Source organism: Artemia franciscana, chromosome 13 (assembly GCF_032884065.1).
Source record: "Artemia franciscana chromosome 13, ASM3288406v1, whole genome shotgun sequence".
Classification (NCBI taxonomy): Eukaryota; Metazoa; Arthropoda; class Branchiopoda; order Anostraca; family Artemiidae; genus Artemia; species Artemia franciscana.
The window spans coordinates 29,591,151-29,613,300 of NC_088875.1; the positions used below are offsets into that span (position 1 = coordinate 29,591,151).

A 22,150-nucleotide genomic window follows, 5' to 3' on the forward strand; every position below is an offset into this window, starting at 1 on the left:
TGACAGTGGTTATCTTTTGCAATAAAAATAAGAAATGTTGCAGTATCTAGAGCTCCATGGTTATATTTCCTTGCTCGTTTTCTGGTGATTTTACACAAAAGTTTCTTACTTTCAAACTTGGCATCGGGTAAGCGTAAAACTACATAACTGAATTTTTTTTGAGGTTTTCCTATATATTTTTTTTAAAGACGTATATGGTTGTGAAGTTTCCACTTAGCCAATTTTAAGAATCAGATTTCATCCATTCCAGTGACTGAAAACCGCTAAGTAAACATTCGCACAAAATAAGATTTTTGATCAATGAATAAAATAGAAAATGCACGTACTTTTGCTTAAACCTCTGCTAAGCCGCACCCGTAGTAAGTTTCAAAACAAAAACAAGTTTCTGACTCTTTTTTCCTTGGTTTTTGATATATTTTTTTTAAACCTTCTTCTTGGACTGAAGATAGCTTAGTATATTTATTTATAGAAACATCGATTATGCCCCAAATAAAGAAAAAATATTTCGTACTGTTTCATTTTCTAGGTTTTCAGTGTTTTTCTGTTTTTTTAACATTTCCCTATTTCAATCACCTGCTGGAAGATTTTTTATTTTCTCTTTATTATGTTAGGTCACATGCCCCTGGACTCCTGTATTCTGGTGGTCCCCTCTAGTCATTTGCAAAATTGCCATGCCTTAATCGAAATTGGTTTTAAGATCAGTTTAGAAGTTGGCTCAATGATACGGCAACGTTTGTGGCCCAATAACCGCTTTTCGGAGGTCAAGATTAATCTCCTAGTAAATGCTATACACCTATTCTACCAAATAAAGTTTTTTAGGCGACACTGAAAACAGTAGCTTTTGTACGGGCTATGACAAACATATAAACAATTAATTCTACTTAATACAGAGTTGATTTAATGTACCAAATTGGACTAATTATATACATTTGTAACTTAAATAAATAAAGGAAAATTAAATGACACAATCTCTGCACAATTTATAGACACAAATGATTATACACTAGCTTGGCTACACAGAGGAATTTTAAACTGTACACAGCACCAGATTTGTAAAAATACGAAAGCATCCTTCGCTCCTTCCCACTCATTGGAATTTACATTCATATACGATATTTGATTAACTACCGTCATCACCTTTTTTACTACTTTTCGTACTACTTAGGTCAACAGCCCCAACATCATCATTAGCACCGGCAACGCTAGATGTTTTACTCAGATCAATACCACAAGAAGTAGCAGGTTCTTGTACAGAACTTCTACTTGTCGACTTTGGTGGCGTTTCACTACTTTTACGTTTCAAGTCTTTCGGTTTTTCGTCCAACATTTGTTGGATTCCATTCATATCTGGGAAGTGCATTGGCATTCCAGGAGGCAGGCCAAACGGATTAAGAGCTCCCATACCCAAAGAACTATACAATAAACCCGGATTACTCATTAGTAACGAGTTTAAGTCGGCAACTGATGGTGCACCTCGACCAGTGCTCCCACTGGAAGAGCCTTTCTTTTCATCTTTTCCTCCAGTGCTTTTGGAGGTAGAAGGCCCCGCACCAGTCATATCAAAACTCATATACTGAGGAAATAGAGGATTTGCAAATTGTCCAAGAGCAGCTGCAGCTCCAAACGGCATGAACATTGATTTAGGATCTAAGCATCCAAACAATGGGTTTTTTGGATCAAAATATTTCGGATCAATACCACCAAACATTGAATTTTTCGCAGTGTTCTTAGGATCCATAGCTGCTAACATTTTTGGATCAAGAGATGCAAGCATTTTAGGATCCAGCCCAGCTAGCATTTTAGGGTCAAATCCTGCAAACATCTGTTGAAATTTAGGGTCCATGGCAGCAGCAGCTGCTGCTAGTTGATTTTTCGGATCTAAAAGGCTGCTTATATTCTTAGAATCCGTCAAGCCCATACTTTTCGGATCTAGCATACCAAGAGCTTTTGGATCAAGCATTGCCATTGCTTTTGGGTCAAACATGCCCAAGCTTCCCAATGTTTTAGGATCAAGCATAGCTAGCATCTTAGGGTCTAACATAGCAAGAGTTTTAGGATCTAACATACCCAATGATCCCATAGAAAAACTGCCCAGACTGGCAAGAGGATTAACTCCAGAAGTTGAGGGGGTTGCATGCAAGGGTGGTCTACCAGGACCTCTCTTTTTTGACTCTTTATTTCCTTGACTGGCAGAAACACTGCTTGTACTAACAGGCGAAGCTGCACTGGCAGGACTCGCGCCAGTCATTCTTTTTCCAACTTCACTAGATAGACCCATTTTGTCTTTCATCATTTCACTCCAACTTGGATCAACATCATACGCAGGATTGGCAAGGAGCCATTGCCCAAGATTGCGTAGGTTAGGGGCCTTTGACCCAACAAGCTACAAGAAAAACAACAATTAGCACAACAAATAAAGAAAAAACTATACACACAAATTAAGTCAAGCTGTCAAGTGTAATATATAGTGAGAAACAATTTTATATTTAGCGTGTAGCCACATCTTAAACTATTCACAAACTGTTCAAAACATAGAATCCACTAGAAAGAAATACTGTTGAACACAATCGGCAACTTAATAGAGGAACTTGCCATAGTCTTTTACTATCCGTTGAATTACAATTTTTTATTATTTTCTTTGTTATTTTGTAAATATAAAAAAAAAAAAAAAAAAAAAAAAAACAGAAGATTTCTCATTGGATCTTATTTGTTTCCCCAATGGTCAATTCCACTAAATGATACTGTTATATTGATGTTATTATCTCTCAAAACAAATACTTTTTCAAGCAAAATATATAAGGAATTTCTAAGCTTTTGGCTCCTATGAGACAAAACAGCTGGGAGCAAGCGTTGAATTTTTGACCTAATTTAACACAGATAAAGGCACATTTTCTGGTACTTGAATGATATGCCCACTACCGCTCAAGTTGTTTATACATTGACGCACTGTAAACCGGTTTCTTTCACCTTATTGTGAGAAAAGAAAAAGAGAAGTGACAGAATAGATAGGAAATATATAATTTGGGCTATATATTTACACATTAGGGGGGTGGGGGTAAAATATTTGGACAGTGTGAAGTCAGAAAACAATTCTTACTTCATAACATTAAGAATAATTTTAATTAACACATTTTGCATGCAGACCCGCTGTACTTTACCCCCGCCCCCCTAATATACAAATATACAGCCCAAATTTGTTTCTAAAGTATTATATTTTTAGCATACTTAGGTATATTTTATTAGGATTAACCTAACTTCACTTCTTGAGTGGTAGTGGGTATATCATACGACTCATTTTCCCACTGCATTGAAAGGAGATGGGACTTGCCTTTATTAAAATACATTGAAAAACAAGCGTGTTTGACCCAATATCATAAAGATTATGGAAATTATTCCTTCGGAATCTCAAGGGGAAGGGATTAAAGGACTCTGAAAACAATCAAGAGCATGTCGGTTAGCATTACACAAACTTAATCAGAACCCAAAAAAAAACTATATCCCAACAAAAAAAAGCAACGGAACAGTTTTTTTTTTTGGCCGGATAGATTTGTTTGTACCAAAATTTTTCTTTTTTTTCTTAGAAAAAACCTCAAATGGCAGTGATGGCGTGATAGTATGGCACCAGGCGTGATCGTATTAAATCAATGGTTATGGAATTTCTGAAGAGGGCTAATTCGAGCGACAATCTAGAGTTCTAGTACCCCTTTTAAGAACCAGAACCTGACCGAAGGGTAACTAGGCCCTTCTTACACTATTTCCCCCCCTGCCCTCCCATTGTGGTTAAATAGGGGATTGCTCCAAACTTTCAAGGTAGCTGTCTTAATAGGAAAGGTCAATATATAAAAAAATACGTCTCCAAACAGAGTGCAACAACTGTAAACAAAAGATCAATGGCCTAAAATTTGGAATGGTAAAAAAAAAAAAAAAAAAAAAAAAAAAACTACTTGTTATACGTTTTTGAATATTACGAATATTGAACAATAAGTTTTTTTCGGAATAAAGTGAAGCACAATGTGTTGCAGCTACTGTATTCCGTAGGTCACAGATTGGACTGGAACCACCAAAGACGCAATAAAGATTCTGGATGCTAATCTATAATGAATTTATAGATACCCAATAGGACCTTTTGACAAGATTTTGCTAAATCAGTTCCACTATGTCACCTGGTTATTAGGTTCAAGAAGAGATTTCCAGCAGCGACCCCTAGTCCTTCCACAGAGTTAAGTTTCAGACACAAAACAATAAAAGGTACAAATGTTGGACCTAATTTCCGATTAACATTCTAGTGGTAAAAATTGAGCCCCACTCCATCCCTATCCCCCAAATAGATTCAGTCGATTCTTTACGCTAAAAAGGTACAATTGGGCAAAAACTGTTACTTCTGACTAAGGTTGTTGAGATCTGACAACTACTTCTGAATGATGTCCTGAACGCAACAGATTAGGGGCACCCTTCTTCCTACCCCATAGACGCCGAATGAGTCCCTGATTTTAAAAAAAAAACCTGAAGCAGCACATAAAATGCTATTCTTGACCAAAGTGGGTTGAGATTCCATAAATTCTGGAGTTTTTTTTGTGTGACATGAACTCAGGGATCCTCCTTTCTCTCCCCCCCCCCAACACAGTTTAGATCATGTCCTGAATACCAAAAGTCGTTTCTTTGACGTTATTATCCCTTCATCCACATCAAGATTCGTTAGGATTTGGAAGCGTCTTCTGATAAATGTCTTAATGACAAATAATTTAGCTTGGGCCCTTCTGCTCCCACCTAGGTTGGATGGCATGCCTAGTTGGAAGGCATGAGTTCCAAAACGTAGAACTTCGCAACTTGCTGTTACTTCCCCCGAGCTTGAGTCAGGCAACCCGTCCTGGTAGATTTTGTGATTTAATTTCACCCTGAAAATCTGAGACTCTTTACGCTACAGTATAAATTATACTTCACAAAATCTCAAATCTGTTTATACATTTGAAATTTCAGCGCCAAGAACACATGTTGATTTTGGGGACATGATCCCCGTTATTTAAAGAATAATTTGTTTTAAGTTTTATCATCGTCAATTACTTTCATAAAAAAAAACTAGTTTCTACCTAATATAGACCTAAATCATATTTCAATGAATCACTTTATCAATTCTGAAGTAAATAAGAATGAAAACATAAAATACTTATTATAAAACCCGCTAAAAAAAAAAAAAAAAAAAAAAAAAGAGGAACAATTAATTAACCACATTTTTATTCAATCAAAGTAATACTTTAGAACTCCATCCTGTGATGTTACTTCCTCTACCAAGTTTCATGTTTTTCTGTTAAGGAAAAATTGTTGAATTCTCTAATAATTTGACAGACTAAACAAATGAGGAAATCTCCAATTTCTTCCTGAAAACGAATATCAAGCCATACTTTAGCCCATGATTTATAAACTAATCAACGTTCTTCGTTGATTTTGGCATCATACTTGTGCTAAAGGAGCGGAAAATTGAAATAGTGAAAACTGAATTTAAAAGCCTAAATCAACATAAAATTTTCCCAAAGTTTTCTACTAGAACTATCTTTTGCTACTAATAGTATCTTCATCTCAAGTTTCGTAAAATTCATAATACAGACAAAAATATTGTTGTTCCCAATTTTCATCTTTCCCAATTTCAAAAAGCCTTAAATCATCGATCCAATGAGCTGGTCATTAAGATTACACTCTATGCTGAACATACCATAACTCACCAAATTACAGATGGGATACATTATAGGCATTACAGTCGCTTGTAATTTTGCTCTTATTGACAACTGCGACTCGGGCATAAGACATAGCCATCCACACCAAAGACAAAATTACCTTTTTTCCAGTTAACCGATTGATTACAGGAACAGTTTCACTCCCTGTCAACTGGTTCCAGTCTAAAAGCATCTGTTCCTGTTTCTTTCCTTTTTTTCTTCGGTCTTCGATCGATGCTTCACTATCTGGGGAATGAGGCCTTTCAGGTGTTAATCCAGCTTGGTCGGCCAACCACTTTGAAACCTAGCAAAAAATAAAAAAACATGAAGAAACTAGACCGAATCAGATTAATAGATATCAACGGACTTAAAAGACCATTTAGACAATTTCAGTGAAGAAGTTAAAAAAAAGATAGAAAAAGAAATATATATTGGACGGATATCCATATTAGAGCCTATAATTTCACATAGTTAACCGATTTCCATGGCCAGCCCCTTAAAACTGAGATTTTCATAAATAGGTTATGGTCAAAACCACAGGAAAATTTTGCACCTTATTTGCATAATCAACATCACCTTTTCCCCTTACATAGCTGATTAACCCTACGTCGAAAAAGCCGATGCAGAGGCAATCTTATTGCTTATAGGCAATTAGCTGACGCATCTAAAGCGAACTACTGTTTTGCTTCAAGTCCGTTATTATTATACGTTTTACGATTCCGCTACTGACTTTTATTTTCGTCTACTGATGAATCAGTCACTTTAAATTGGATGTGTTGGGGGATAATCTGATTAAACGATATATCAATATTTTCACTTTCTATATTTGTTATAATAATTTCGATATCTCCGATCATTTTATTTATTTATTTTTTTGCTCAAACTAAATAACTCTTTGCTTTGCCAAAGCTCGATAACAAAAATTGTAATTAGAATATTTTGCACGATCATTTTTCCAAACATTGAATAATATAAAAACAAGCTCCAATGACATAAACGCTTACCATAAAAATCTACATTTGAAATAACACGAGCTCCGCCTCCGGATAAAGAAAAATAAATTACTGGCTATTTTTGGCTATTCAAGATCAGCGACATTTCAATGTTTTCCCCTGAGAATTGTTTGCGGCTTTTCGTGATTAAACAAAAAAGCAGCTTTTTTCAACTGAAAATAAGGATCAAAATTAAAAATCAAACGAACAGAAATTATAACCTCTCCATTTTATAATTTTATAACCAAACACCGTGTTGGTTATAACTAGATTTTTATATCTACAAGATTGCAAGAATCTGTAACCATTGCTGTTTCCGTCTCCTACATCAAATTTACCTAGGCCAGGATAACATCTATCCCTATTTCTACCGACCTGGGGGTTAAAATTCAATAAAAACACCATATTCCTACCTTGGACCCTTTCTATTTGCTTCTGTAACTGTAAGTAAAATTCATCTGAATCACTCGTATCTCCGTCGGTCGGCTTTACAGGGGCATATACTACTATAACTGATACCCCGAACTTTTTATTCATAAAATGAGTGATTAGTATTCACATTATTAATAACTTTCCAGACTAAACAAGACTTAGCAGCTTCCTTATTCATAATGAGCCCAGATTCTATATCGCCTAATGTCATGCTTTCTATCCTCGGGACAAAGTTTCTGAAATTCCCAATAGGTCCAGTTTGAATCGTCTCAATTCGTCAGTCAAAATGTCGATACGATAGTTATTTTCTAACGTCAAAACATTCAAAGTTTATGTTCTTTAAATTATTTTAATTATTTTGGCCTCAGGAAAAGCAATGGTCCCAGATACCAATGCAGGACGGGGACCGACACATCTTTTCAAGTCTGCACCGAAGCGCATGAGCCGTCTTAGAATCGGACAGCAAGAAGCCCCTGGGACCTCCAGTATGAAGGGAGGCTTTGCGAAATGCTGGGCTTATTTTTTGTCACAACATGGTCTTCAATACTTGGAAATGCTCTTCTATCAACAAGAGTTGATAGAAGAATGCTCTTCTATCAAAAGTCTCAAGTCTACGAATTCCTACTCATTATATATTCGTACCTACAAACATTATGCTACTACGGCGAGTAGCAGCCATAGTAGACAAATTAGCTAGGAAGAGATTTTACAGCATGGAAACACCCATCAAAACAGATCAAGTCCAGAAGAATTGTCCATTAGCCAGAATCCTGTGTTAATGACGTGTCGCTTATTTCAATACATTAACACTTTAATGAATTAAATAGAAAAAACAAGTCTTTCAACTAAAAGTAAGGACCTACATTAAAACTTTAAATAAACGAAATTTTTCAACATGAGGGGGCTTCGCCCTCTTAAAACTCTCTCTCTTTACGCTAAAGTTAGACTTTTTCTCCAATTACTTAAGAAAGACTTCATAAACATTACGGCCATTTAATTAGAATAAAAAGGTTTGTCAAAGCAATAGAGACGTTTGTTTAATGAGCAAGAGATTTAGGAGGGTGCAGCTTCACTCATATATCGACTACTTTTTGTCTTTTTCAATGTTGTTCACTACTTTTAGTTGAAAAAACTTATTTTTACAAATTAAAAGTTCTGTTTGTTAATCAGGTCATGCCGGAAAATCCGGCTCCCTCAAGGTAGTTTCAGGCACCATCCGCTCTCCCCACTCTTCACCCACCGACACTCTTTCATAACAGGTGATTGCAAATTTAAAAAGGCTTATTATTCTTATTAAACGGCTTTTGTGCTTAAGGAGTCGTTCTTAAGGAATTGGGACAACAGTCAAAACTTTAGCGTAAAGACCAAGGTTTTGAGGAGGGGGGAAACCCTTCCAATTACGTAATAATTTGTGTCCGTTAAGTTTTAATGTTGCTCATTGCTTTCAATTGAAGAAATACTTTTTATAATTTAATTTCTGATCACTTTTAACAACAACGGGAAATCTAGCCCCCCCCCCATGAAAAATTCCTTCACCCGCGGAAAAAATCCACCGTGGAAAGTTGTTTCACGTAAAAATCCATTCCCCCTTTTCCACGGAAATTCCCTCAAGACAACTCCATCCTAGATGAAAATTCCACCCATAAATTTTTTTGCAGATGATTCTTAGCGTACTTTTAATTTTTTTTAAGTTTTTCTTAGCGTACTTTCATTTGAAAAACACTTTAATTTCTATTTTTTTTAAGATCATTCCGGTAATCTCCTTCTCGGTGGAAAAGTCTCCCAGCAAAAAAGGCAGCTAAAGGGTGTTATCCAGCAAAGGTTTTATAGAGGGGAGAGGAATACAAAAGAAACTTTAAAACACGCATCAAAAATATGAAATTGATATTTACTCCATTACGTTTTCTTGGAATATTTCTGGTCTACGCTGTTGTTACGAAAGTAAATAATAACACTAAACCCCAAAATGAGCAGAATTAATTCTGTAGAGGAGGACTGCCAATTCCTCATCCAAACCTCCACCTTAAGGTCGCAGGAACTCCGGAGTGTACTCATTGGATCAGAAATTGAGAGCCCTAGTCCTTTGCGCGGGGGTGAAATTTTTTCGGGGGGGGGGGCGTGTGGGGCTATTTTCTGCACGGGGTATTTTCCAGGGGGTTAACTTCGGCCCCGAAAAAGGAAAAGCAAAGATACAAAAAAGAACATTAATTTTTAAATAGAAAATACACGTCCAACGAGGCATGTTCAATACCGATAAGAACCAGAAAAGAACATAAACGTCTTGCAATAAGAAAAAGGGATTGCAACGATTTGGTTGGAGTAGTTTAAATAAATTTGTTTTTTTTGTGCATGAGGGGGGGGGGGGTCAATTGGTTTTTTGTTTTCCTTTTAAAAAATATTGTTTCTAGTTTTCTTTTTTTTTTCTTGCATTATTCTTGTTGTTCCAATTTTCTGGTTTCGTATTGCTTTCGTTTTTATTCTTTTGTTGTATTAATATAAATGAAAAAATAAATCTTAAAACGAGTACAACTTAAATTGAATATGTAAACCAAGCTTAAAACGAACACAAATGTTTTACTATTGTAGCATAAATAGAACCCAAAACGAACAGAAACTAAATAAATACTAGTAAAATATTTTAGCCTGTGAGCGGCCACTGCGCCTGTGGGCGGTTCTGACAGACAACAGGCTGAACATAATCGATGAAATCAGGTTCCGATTCGGGTTTTTAGCCTGTTGGTAAAATAGGTTCTGACTGCAACTGAAATATCCGTGCATATTCCTTTAGTTATTCATAAGTATCCTATAAACCTGATGTATTTAGCCTCTTTTGTAATTTTTTTACGGCTAACTCTCAAGAAAGACGAGAGTGAAATTGCTTTTAAGATAGAAGATATGTAACAAAAAGAAACTGATATTATAAATTTGTGCAAAGAGCTAAATTAATTTATCAGAGTAAAGAGTAAGAGCATATATCCTAAAATACATTAACATATTTTTATACTCAAAAATAAATTACTCCCCCTGAAAGATCCAGAGTTAAACAAGATCACGTACTCCCCTGTAAAATCATCAAAATGATCTCTAGATGCTGAAGGTTTAGCTGCAAGATAATACCCCCTCTTATTTTTACCCAATTACCTTTATTTACTTAAGTTATATAACAGTTTTTTTTTTCACTCGCTCTCAAATACTTCTTTTTCAAAAAAAAAAAGTTTCGAGCTTTCAATGGATAGGCGAAAATCCTACCCAAATTTGGTGTCAGTTAAAGCCTTATTTTTCAAAGTTAAAGCCTAAACCTTAGTTTTTTCTGTTGAATCTATGAAACAGCAAAAATCAGACTAAAAATATATTGTATGGCAAAATAAGCCATCTTCAACCGGTTTCGGATTCTTTTTATTTGATTCCATTTCCATTATCACTTTAATTAGCACGTGTACCAATTATAAGCATTTGGGTTTTTTTTCTGACAGATTCGGACAAGTAACCATTATGACGCTGAAAGATACTGTGAGCTAAATATGAAACTCAGGAATAGGAAGTAATGCAACAGTACCTCTTTCAATACCGTATAGCACCACAATTCTCAATGATTCTCAACAAAATAGTCTCATCTTGTTATTTTAAACAGGCATTTTCTGGTCTATTACCAGACCACAAAACATAAATCTTTCTACGCTTTCTTTCATCGAAATTTCAGATTAAACAACAACCCTCAACGTGACTCGAAGATGTTATACAAGGGATAACAAATTGTAATACACTGGTAACTGCACGATTTTACACATAGAGTTCCAAAATATCATTTTAATGCTGAAACGTATCCTCAGCGCAGAAATAAAACAAAAGTTACAAAGAAGCCGTCTTCGATCCCTTATAATACGAGTAACAACATCCATTGAATTGGATTCGAATCAAAAGATATGACAAGGATTCTAGTGGCTAACTTTTATCAAACACCATACAAGATCCGATAGGACCATTTTATGGATGAGGATGAAAAGAAAGTAGCTTTCCCCCTAACAGGACTCTGATTGACCACACACATCCATTACCATAACTGTAGCTTTTGACAAGTGTCATTAAATGAATTCCACCAAGTTATCTTGAAAAAAGGCTGATAGAAGCCCTCCCCCTCATGAAGAAATCGAACTAGGTATACAAATAAAAAGGCACAAATCTAAGCCTTGCATTTCCTTTCCATCAAGTTTGGCTAGTACCCGACGTCCCTTTCTGATCACACCAGATACTAACTTTGAATAGGCTTGGTTGAAATCCGACAATCTCAAATGGTTATTGTTTTGGCACCATGGCCTTAGTTCTCTCGTTGATTTCCTCAGACCAATACCATAATTTAGACTGATGATCGCCAAAAGGGCATAATTTGAATATTATTATCTTACTTCTCACCCATTTTCGTTAAGATCCGGAAGCTCCTTTTGGTTGATATCCTGATGACAATAATTTAAGAACTTCCTCCTGTAGAGATTGGATTATGCACTAATTTTTGAAAGGTGGAGCCAGAACAAGTGCTGTAATTTTCCCTGAGCTTGGTTGAGAGATACCGTTTGAGCCAGATGTCATGAAATCAAAAGTTTAGAACCCCTTCCCTCATTGCAAAGGTCAGAATAAGTACTGATCCCTGATGATCACAACTAGGAGACTTGCACATATTTACATTTTTTTTTTTTTAATCCAGTATTTCCGTCTGCTAGATCTTATAACAAGAATTTCGGATGGTCAGATTAAACCCTGAGCCCGACAAAGAAAATTTATTACATTACTTCTTATTTCATACCAGATTTGGTAGAGATCCCAAGACCCGTCTTGGTAGCTACTGCGATAACAAGAGTTTAGGGCATCGCTCCACACAGCTTAGACGTTTTCCCTTAAGTTGAAATCCAACCCAATTCAGATGTTTTCTTTTCAAGTCAGATGTCTTGATGACATGGATTTGGGGCTCTTTCTCTCCCCCCCTCTCCTACAGATACTGAAATGTGTCCAAAAGTTCAAAAGGCACAAATAGGACATTGACCATTACTTCTCTTAAACATACATGGAAAGAATTAGATGAAAAGAATTAGACCCCCCCAAACATACATGGATTTCCAAGATGTGACATGATTATTGCTTCTTTGTTGAAATCTTTTTTAATTGAGTCAAATTACCACGATTTAGAAAAAAGGGGGTAGAGGAGCAAGTCATACAGTAAACATAATAATGTAAAAAAAAAAAAGAAAAAATGACCATTTAAGACAGCACTGATGAACATATAATAAAATCCATGACCACAAGCAGTACAAAAGTCCTTATTTGAATTTAAAAGCAAAGACAGTAAAACAGCCGAGCCTGAGGTCAAGAATTTCGATTTTGATAATAGATATGTTTCATATGATTTCCTTCTGTACATATGCTTGAACTTTATTGGAATAAAACTCTGCAAGACAGCCTCTAGACGCCAAATAAAGCCCCAGAAAATTAAAAATAGTTTTGAGTTCGATTGGTTCTCGTTTCTGCAAGTATTTCGTTTTCAGCTATTATAGCTAAATTTTAAATGTCACGGTGAGCTCTGAGAAACGGGTATTCAGCTTTTCTCCCCAAGGCATGATATATGTTGTGCATGATTTTGAAGCACTTCAAGAATATCTTTATTGAAAAAAGTGAAGGGAGAAGTATACTGACAAAAAGCAAATATTTAACCAAGTCCAACATTAACTGCGCAAGCCATTTATAGCTCGATATTGAGACATATTTAAATCGTACACATAAAAATTCTCTTTTATAATATTTGCGGTAACGCAAAGTACTTGGACCTAGAATGAGGAAGAAGCAAATGAATTCACTCCTACCTTTTGATCATTTGGAGGAGTGGACATGTCAAGTTTAGCGAGCGCCATATCAGGAAGTCTTTTGGAAACAGGAGTCTCAGCTTTTGCTCTTACTGGCTCGATGGACACCGAACTCGTGTCTAATTCGTCCAACTTTGAAGCCGGCCGATTATCTTTGCTACTACATCTTGTAATTGTCACACTTGGAGAAGGAGCCACAGAAGGAGTTGCAAAACTATCAGGAGTCTTAGTGCCAGTTTTAGCAGCCGAGAGACCAAGAACAATTTCATCTAATTTCCGTCTCTTTTTACTTGGTCCAGGTTCTTCCGATTTTTTCTTGATAAGCTCTATACCAATTGGTGACTCTCGCTCTTTCTTTGGAGGAGGAAGTCCGGAGAGATCGAGAGCTGAAGGTGTTGCTGTATCTACCTTCTTGGTAGTAACAGATACGGAAATAGATGGAGGGAGACCCAGAGTTGCCGCCGCGTTTGAAGAGTCCATTTCAGTTTTTGGGGCAGGAGGTTGATACAAGTCAGAACTGGCATGTGACTTACTAGAAAGTTGCCGCATGTACGATTCTTGAATTGACTGCTGCTGAAGTAATGCCTAGAAGAGAAAATGCGATTTTACATTTTTCCAACAGCTTTTATCTTTCTTCTCTTTAAATATTCTAAAAAAGTCTGACACACAAAAGACATACATATGGTACCTGAGGAATGCCTTGCCAAAAAAAGTTAATAAAGAAAAAAAAAATGAATATATCTTTCCTGCCAATAACATAGAACAATCATGATAATATTAAATTTGTAACTTAGTCTATTTAGAAGTATCGGGACTAATTATTTATCAGCAGCTCATTTACTAATTTGAAATGACCCACTTCAGTATTGCAAAAGTATAATACATATAAATTCACTTTAGAACACATGAAACAGGTATGTTGGGAATAAAAAAAAATACATTGAAAATAAATATTGTTTCGGATCGATGACGAAGTTACGGTGACGACAATACGCGGAGTACAGCAACATTCCACGGACACCAATATTAGGTGGTCGGCTTGTTTCATTCTCAGTTCTAGATGTTTAGTAGCAAATGGATAGTGACGCAGTTAAATAATTATTACACAGTCTTTGAAAAAAGCTGACTTTGTCACTTCGTCAACATAAGGTTTAATCCATAAATTGACCAAACATTTTGACAAAAGAAATTAATTTTTAGAAAGAACAGGAACAGGTTAATTATAGACAACGCCAAAAATTCAGATGTTTGTATTCATCTTAAAACTGCTGACTATAAACCAGAATCGACTAAACTGACGCTACAAGCTCAACATGAGAGGAGCCACCGATGTTGAAGAGAACACTTATAAATAAAGTTCATTCAACAATGTTTGTCGCTATAATAATTGGAATTATAATTTTGAATTTCTGGTTTAAAGGTGTAAAAGTTTTAAAGAGGTTTAAAGGTGTTCAAAATATCCCTAATCAAAACGTTCCTTTTATATCCATATTTCGTTGGATTTTGACCTGCAGCAGAAAAAGGTTGCGGCTCCTAATTTGAAGTTTTCTTTCTGTACAACTCATGTATGGATGCGTACAGCTAGCGAAAAGAAGTTATTTTTTACAAGCTAGTTTTGAAAAACTTAAACAAAATATGTAAATCATTTATAAATATCAAACATTACAGGAATAATCTTTTTTTCCTTAGAAACCTAGGTGCCTCGTTTTAGTTCTTGGAGACCAAGTTTCTAGCCATTATCCCATTTCCTTTCATAGCAAGTTAAATAAAATGGAAACACGAACATGTATCCTGATATCTAAATATTGACTACAAAGCATTTCTCAAATTTATTTGTTCAGAAGTCAATTGGATGAACACCACATGTTTCATATTATTTGTTTTTTAGCATGATTTTACTGGGCACTTTGTACGGTGAAAATAAAATTTCCGAAAAATAAGGATTTCTGCTACGATACGACCACAGACTTTTTGAGAGGCGATTCGTACATTCAAATAATAAGCAGCAATGTGTTCCTAATCCATCTGTAGCCACATTCCTGAAAGTTTTATTCATCTTGTACAACAATTTTCGCAGTCCGGCAGAAATCTGCGCTATGAAGAAAAAAGGGCTAGAGTTGGGAATTTGAAAATACTTTCCTGTTCTCTATCTGGGCACCAGATTCACCCGTCAAATTTTCACTCAGTTAACACAACTTCTCGGGTCAAGAAAAAGCGACCACCCACTTCTAAAATTTTACCTTATCAACTTAGCCTCTGAACAATTCCTTCATCACGCTCATGCTCCATTGAAAAAAAAAAAGTTCTCACCTGTAATCTAGCTCTCTCTAAGTCATATTCAATATTGCTACGTCGCCCGCGTCTTTTATTGTACTGCAGACTCGGGGCTTCTGGTTCTTCCCCAAATGAATACACTTCAAGCGGATCTTCATATTCTTTAGCAGGGGGTTTTTGAGTAGGAAATAACTGAACGGGTGGCTCATCTAGAATGTTGTCTTCGGGGGCAACAAATGTTTTTGGCACTGGCCACGTGCCATTTTCAATACCATGGACAATATGCTCTAAACGAGCAACTATTGCTTGATCCTAAAACAATAAATGACACAGATATAAATGACAGAAATTGTCTGGCAATGTTTTTATCTATTTATTTATTTAATTTCCTTTAAGGCAGGACGGACTCTCAAGGAGTCTTCCTATACCTCCCGTATTAAACATTTGAGGTTTGCCTGACGTTCCTGACTTAGTGATCTCGGCGGTTTTTATTTTAACAGATAGAAAAAAAAATCTGGTAAATATTTTGATCTAATCAAATCTTAAAGCCGACAATTTTTTTTTTTTTTTTTACAATTCCAAAATAAATATAAAACCTGTTTCGAGTTTGCATTCTAGATTGCTAAACTTGACATTTTTGTTGTGGGGTATCAAAAAATAGAGTGAAAAATATTCTATTCAACAATCAGAAACTTATTTCTATAATATATACTTGCTGGCTGAAGTCCCTTCAAATACTTTACATATTTGTGCTCCGAAGTCAAAATTCCCCACAAAAGACTAGATGCAGCTGTAATCAGAGCGCGTGAGAATGCATAAATTAAACCAAGGGACTAACCACTCGGATTGTTCTTGAGCGGTTCAGTGAAGTATTAGTTAGTTGTAACCGCTGTTACCGGAAATTGTCGACGGAAGGTTGTCAAGAAGTATGGAGATACAGGAACCGTTTATATGAATCCAATTATGCTAAGTGTAAGTAGTTGTCATGTGTAATTACTGTCTCATCCGAATACAAATTCAGATATACAAATACATATGCAGCACTCAATCTTTAGATTTTTTTTTATGGACCCGTATAGATAAATAAAATAAAGTAAATTGGTCACTTCGCTTCAAGCAATTATTTAAATTTTATTTTAGGTCTGCATGAAGAAAAAAACCCGAAAACATGTACTTTTTATTTGTAATTTCCACAAGTTCTTACCGCACCCTAGCAAACAATGATGACCAGACCACAGGCACGCACGCAGGAGAGGAATTCGCCCCCCAAACTTTGCCAAATGCTTAATTTTCCCTGCGAAATGTTTAATTTTCCCGGTATTTCTTGCGGAAGCTGACCCCCCCCCCCAAAAAAAAAGCTCCTCGAATAATAGTTGCAAATAAATCTTCCTATTTACTTGCCAAATTACGAAGAATAACAATGCAATAATCGTAATTTTGAGTGAGAAACTCCCTGAGTTCAACCTTCTGGTATTTGTTTAGTGGAAGCGGCGAAGAAAACTGATAACTCTGCCTTTGACTGATTTGCCGCATCTGAAGAAGAATTGACTAGGAAGTAAAATGTCTGGACTTCGGCTAGGCCATAAGTTTTATTGACATGCTTAACTGATGTCCAGAAACTATACTGATTGTGTATCAAAACCGATCACTTGATCAAATATCTACGTTTTAGATCAAGACCCAAGAGATTAAAAATGAATAAATATGATGAATGAACATACAAATACAACCTTTGATGAGTAAATTTAAACTTAAGGAATTTTGTATATATCAAATTAGCATAAAAAGTAGATATTTTTTTTACATACGTTAGATAATGTTAGACCTAAACAACTTTAATCAATGCAGTTAATCAAACGACAGGTTTTCTCATTGCAATGAGGCATATACACACAAAGGAATTTTGAGGAACTTGAAAAGGGGGTTTCGAAATACAAACCTACTAGGACCAGTCCCCCCTTTCTTTAAACCAACTCTATGATAGCAAAGAAAGAAACAGCCTCGAAAATAAATTTATAGTTTAAGTGGTGATGGTTCTTTATGACTTCCAAGTTTATTTTGGTATGCGGAAAAGGAGAGAAAGGAAAAGATGGGAGAGAGACAAGGAGAGGATCCAAGAGGGAAGCGAAAGAAAAAGAAAATAACCAAGAGGGGAAATAAAAAACAGTAAAGAGAATGATAAAGACGCCGTAAGCAAATTAAAAACCTTGTTTAAGCCGTCGGTTTAAGCAGCTCCCCTCCTTCTTATTTAGTTTCCTTTGCCCCTATTATAAAAGCTGACAAAAAAAAAAAGATTAACACTAATGCTATACTAACGTATTAGTAATAAAGTATGGACAAATGGAACAAATCAGAATACCTTAGGCCAGCCAATTGCATCAGCAAGAGATTGAGCTAATAGTTGTGCAGCTGCTGGATCAGTAGCCGCCATGGCTAGCATCTGGGGGTCAATAACAAACGCCTTAGGTTTAGGCTCCTTTACTTCTTCTACTTTTTTGACGGTTATAGTTACTTCCTGTCCTATTTCGGGTTTAGTTTTGCTTGACTCAGATGGTTCATCTGCCTTCACTTCCCCTTTGGGAATCACCTTCGAAGCTGCTTGATCTGTTTCGTCATCATTACGGGCTAATAGAAAAAAAAAAAATCAACAGGTTTCATAGAAAAAAGATTAACGATTCCGGTGAATCTCTGTATAAAAAAAAAGTCCTGCCACCGATTCAATACTTGTGTTTACAACATGTTTTAAGTCCCTCACCACAAATAAATAAAAAAGGGGTACACCGGCCTCTCTACGGTCAACAGGCATAATTGACGAAAGTGAGACCGACACGCGCCAAAATAAAAAATTTTTGACATAAGTCTGCTGAACTTGGTATTTCCTTTCAAATGACGGAGCTAAAATTCACTGCGTATTACGATTGGACAAATAAATAAATAAAGTTTTTTTTTTCAAATACTAGCAAAGAGCACGGTTAAAACTTAAAACATGCCAGATTTATATGAAGGAGAGAAGAGCAGTTTCCTCCTCAACCCGGCACTCGTAACGCCCAAGAGGCTGCTGGCGCTTTACTGAAAACAACACATTTTCGATATTTTGAGGAGGACATGGGACTTCCTCTGATTTTGAAAACCGATAAAAGGTTTTCAGTTAACGATTAGGTATCCATTGTATTTAAAAAGTTGTCAGTAAAGTAGAAGCAATCCCTTCGATAATTATGAGTGAAGGTTTGAGGAGGATAGCAGACGTCCTCCCGTTCAGGGTGATTTTTACTGATTTTAAATTTGTAAGTCACTCTTTAATTATGTTTGAAAAGACATGTTTAAAAAGAACTTCAATCTAATTCGTTTTGAATTTCGCTGCAAGCAATTCAACAAGTTCAGAAAAAAACAATTCCCTTAATAATATCAATCCCAACAGCCCAGGCTTCTTAGTCTTATCCATCCCTCACACGGTGCCCCAAAGCTGTCACAAAATTTAGGCTTTTAGCGGCACTAGACCTGGCACCAATATAAGTGAAGAGATTAAAGTGGTTCTTTTATACCTTAGCTCATCATTCTTTAAATAGTTATTGACAAATATTTTTTTCGCTATCTTAGCTTTATTGGCTCAGTAGATAATGATATTTAGCAACACATAGCAGAATCATACTTGGCACGATGCCTAACAGGCCGATCAATTTTACATTCACACCTTGGAATCATATATTAGATAAGACCTCAACATATGTCTTCACTAGATCTAACCCCGTCTCCTAATTTAAGACATAAGACATAGGATTAGAAATGCAATTTTTTCCACCAACAACCACAGACTAAAGTTTAAATTTTTGTGACTTAAGTTTCCGGAGCTAGAGATTTTCTTTTCAATGAACATTTGCAGAAAAAAAAAAAAAAAAAAAAAAAAAAAAAAAAAAAAAAAAAAAAAAAAAACATTTCGATGAGTACTGGGAATAAGATGCTGAAAATTAATCTTGTAAACATTGAAAATCTAAGGATCTAACATTTGACTCTAAGTCTATATATTAAAACAAAATATTTAGTGTTGACCGAGGTAAAACGGCCTCGTAACAAAATCAGAATACGGTAGCCAGACAACCGATCAAACAAAACATTTTTTTTTTCCCAATCATAATTGCACCGCAAATGTTTTTCACGCAGCAATCATTCCCATTCTTCATTTCCTATGTCCTGTGTTACAGCTCTTTGCTAGGTTAAAGCTACTGCTGCAACCAGGAAAATAATACATAAAAGCTGCTATTCCAAATATACAAAATAAATGGCCACCCGATCTTCCAAGACAAATACACCCCTCCCCTTATAGCATTAATTAGTTGTGTGCTGGATCCAAAAGGAATGCAATGGCCACAGTGCAAGCTAATCTTTCACCTGAAAACCTATTAGATCTTAATAAATCTCTACCTTCTTTCTTATCACCATCTTCACAAGAATCGCCCTTCTCTTTATTTCCAGCTTCTAATATTTTGGCCGACGGCATTTCACCATTTATATTTGGTTCTTCTTTTACTTCTTTAATTTGCTGAAGAGGTGCTTCATCATCTTCAGCTTTTTCTTCTATTAATTTCGGTTTTTTGTCAGAAAGGGGTTCACCTGCGAGCAGCCGTCTTAGTATCTCTCTGAAGCCAAGTTCAGGCGCATTCAAGTAATACAGAGAAGTTCCTTTCAGTCCATGTCTAAAAAGGAACAAAATTTAAGATGCGATACAACAAAATAAAGAATAAACCCATGCGTGCCTTTGCAATATGCTTCTTCTTCTGGGTTTCAAGGATAAATTGGGTTTAATCTATAGTAAGAAATGAGTAAACAAAGTTAATATACACTGCTCTGTTACAGAACGCACGTTGAGACCCATAAACATAAAAGATGCTTGACCAGCATACAGTATGGCTTCCCCTTCACTTTTCAACACGACCACATTCTACCTCAATACACACAACTGTCTTAACCTGGACGATAGGGTTCCTCCCTTCCTCTCCGGAAGTTCACACTTCAGCTACTTAAAAATAAATAAACAAAAAAAATTAGTTCACATTCAAATAGAATTAATATTTCAGCCTTTGAAAATATAGTCAAGTTAAAGCAGTGTGGCATAAGCATTACCTAGAGTGATTTTTTTTTTTTTCGCAAAGAAGACGAAAGATAATTGTTTTCAGAAATATAGAAGGCAACAGGAGAGAGGCTTCAATCATTAAGCCACAATGATGGGCAGATATTCTTCAAAGCCAATTTGCTATTAGATTTGGGGGTTCCATGACTAGCCAAAAGCTTGGAACACGAAATGAGTACAAATATTTCATATAATAAACTATCAAAGCATTGATTCAGAAGAGAAACGAACTCGTAGTAAAATAACAGCAGAAAGTTCTAACCTTGCAGCTGCCAGGAGAAGATCTTTATCGTGAATTCCGCATTTCCACCATTCTGGAATGTCTTTGGATTCTTGACAAATTTCAAGTCTAGCATCGAGATCAGGCAGTAACAAAATTTCTTCACGAATCTTACAGAGTAGCTCCAATCGTTCGAGGCAGCGCTGAGCTTTGGCAGGACTCACTGGTTCAACCAAACTTTGTGCAATTTCTAAAAATTGAAAACAAAAATTAATGTTAAAGCTAAACAGATCAACCAGGTTTGTTGTATATAAATAAATATAGATTAAACTTAAAAGAAAAAAGCTGGCTGTTCTAACAAAATAAATTATAAATGTAAAGAAACATGAACAAAGACTAGACTACTGAAAGGCTGTAATAGCCCAAACCTGTAAATTTCATTTTTTAATAAGGCTGCCAAACAAAAAACAAAAGTATCTATAATCATGTATGACCTTGTCAGATACCAGATTGATTAATTACTTTTAATCTCAGAGATACTGTGCATGGCATTATTGATATACTATGGCCTTCAAGGCATATAGCACTGGTGCGACATTGAAACTTGATACTAACAAGATATTGCATAGCACAAAGCACTTGACTGAGTTTTCTTAGTATATAAAATTTAGAATTTCAATCCTTACACTCAAGGTCGTAGCCTATCCCGTGGGAAGGGGGAGTAGTTGGCTTGGACCCCCCCCCCGCAAAATGTTTGTCCGACTCGTAAAAATGTAAAAAACTGAATATAGACAAATTCTGTATGCGTTTTTGAAGTTTTTTTGTAAACCCACCCCACCCCCCCCGAAAAAAAAATCCTGTATACGGCCTTGCCTCACTGGTTACATTATTTCCAACCAATGACCAAAGGAGTTTAGAGTTAAATGCCACGCATCTAATTTCATACTTACAATTCTAAGTTATTTTAGTAATTGGTGGTCTTTTATATTTAGCAATTGATATAAGAAAACTTCACGATATTCAAGGTCAGTTTCACTTTCTAAAGATCCTATTTTACTGTCTCAAGCAGAGATTAAACACTATGTTTTCAAGCCAATATACAAATGTGTCTTACACTCAAAATAGTTAAATCCACGCTAAACATACTCAAAAGACTATAAAAGTCAAAACAAAGAGACTACATATCCTAATTTAACAAATAGAAAAATGAATATAATAAACATTTTATTTATATAGTCCGAAATGCTGAGTTTTCCAGAACGAAATGCAGGACCCCCTTCTAAGTCAAGCTTTTGAATACAACCAAGATATTAAATCTCTTAAATTTCTGAATTCTATTTTTGAAAACTAATCCAGAATCTTAGTTTTCGGCTAATCCATTGAGATGAAGAAGAAGTCAAATTCAGATGGAACTGACCATAGGCGCTCAAATTGACTTTAAAACACGGTTTTAAATTTTTTTTCTATTAAGATTCGCTTTTAATGGTTAATATCGAAAGATAAATATAAGCCCAAGGTTTTACATGCAGAAATCATAATAATAAAACACA

General features: G+C 35.6%; 1 protein-coding gene across 1 annotated transcript in view; it reads right to left on the reverse strand.

Moving 5' to 3' along the window:
- Window positions 1–875: 875 nt before the first annotated feature.
- LOC136034777 (chromodomain-helicase-DNA-binding protein 7-like) overlaps window positions 876–22,150 on the reverse strand; it is a 72,766-nt gene continuing 51,491 nt past the window's right edge. The window contains exons 19-25 of the mRNA XM_065716189.1: window positions 20,643–20,850; window positions 19,675–19,946; window positions 17,615–17,880; window positions 15,292–15,567; window positions 12,982–13,566; window positions 5,830–6,012; window positions 876–2,383 (exon numbers count right to left, since the gene is read on the reverse strand). Of these exons, the coding sequence (XP_065572261.1) occupies window positions 1,121–2,383; window positions 5,830–6,012; window positions 12,982–13,566; window positions 15,292–15,567; window positions 17,615–17,880; window positions 19,675–19,946; window positions 20,643–20,850 (3,053 nt within the window). The 3' untranslated portion in view covers window positions 876–1,120. The remainder of the gene's footprint in view (window positions 2,384–5,829; window positions 6,013–12,981; window positions 13,567–15,291; window positions 15,568–17,614; window positions 17,881–19,674; window positions 19,947–20,642; window positions 20,851–22,150) is intronic.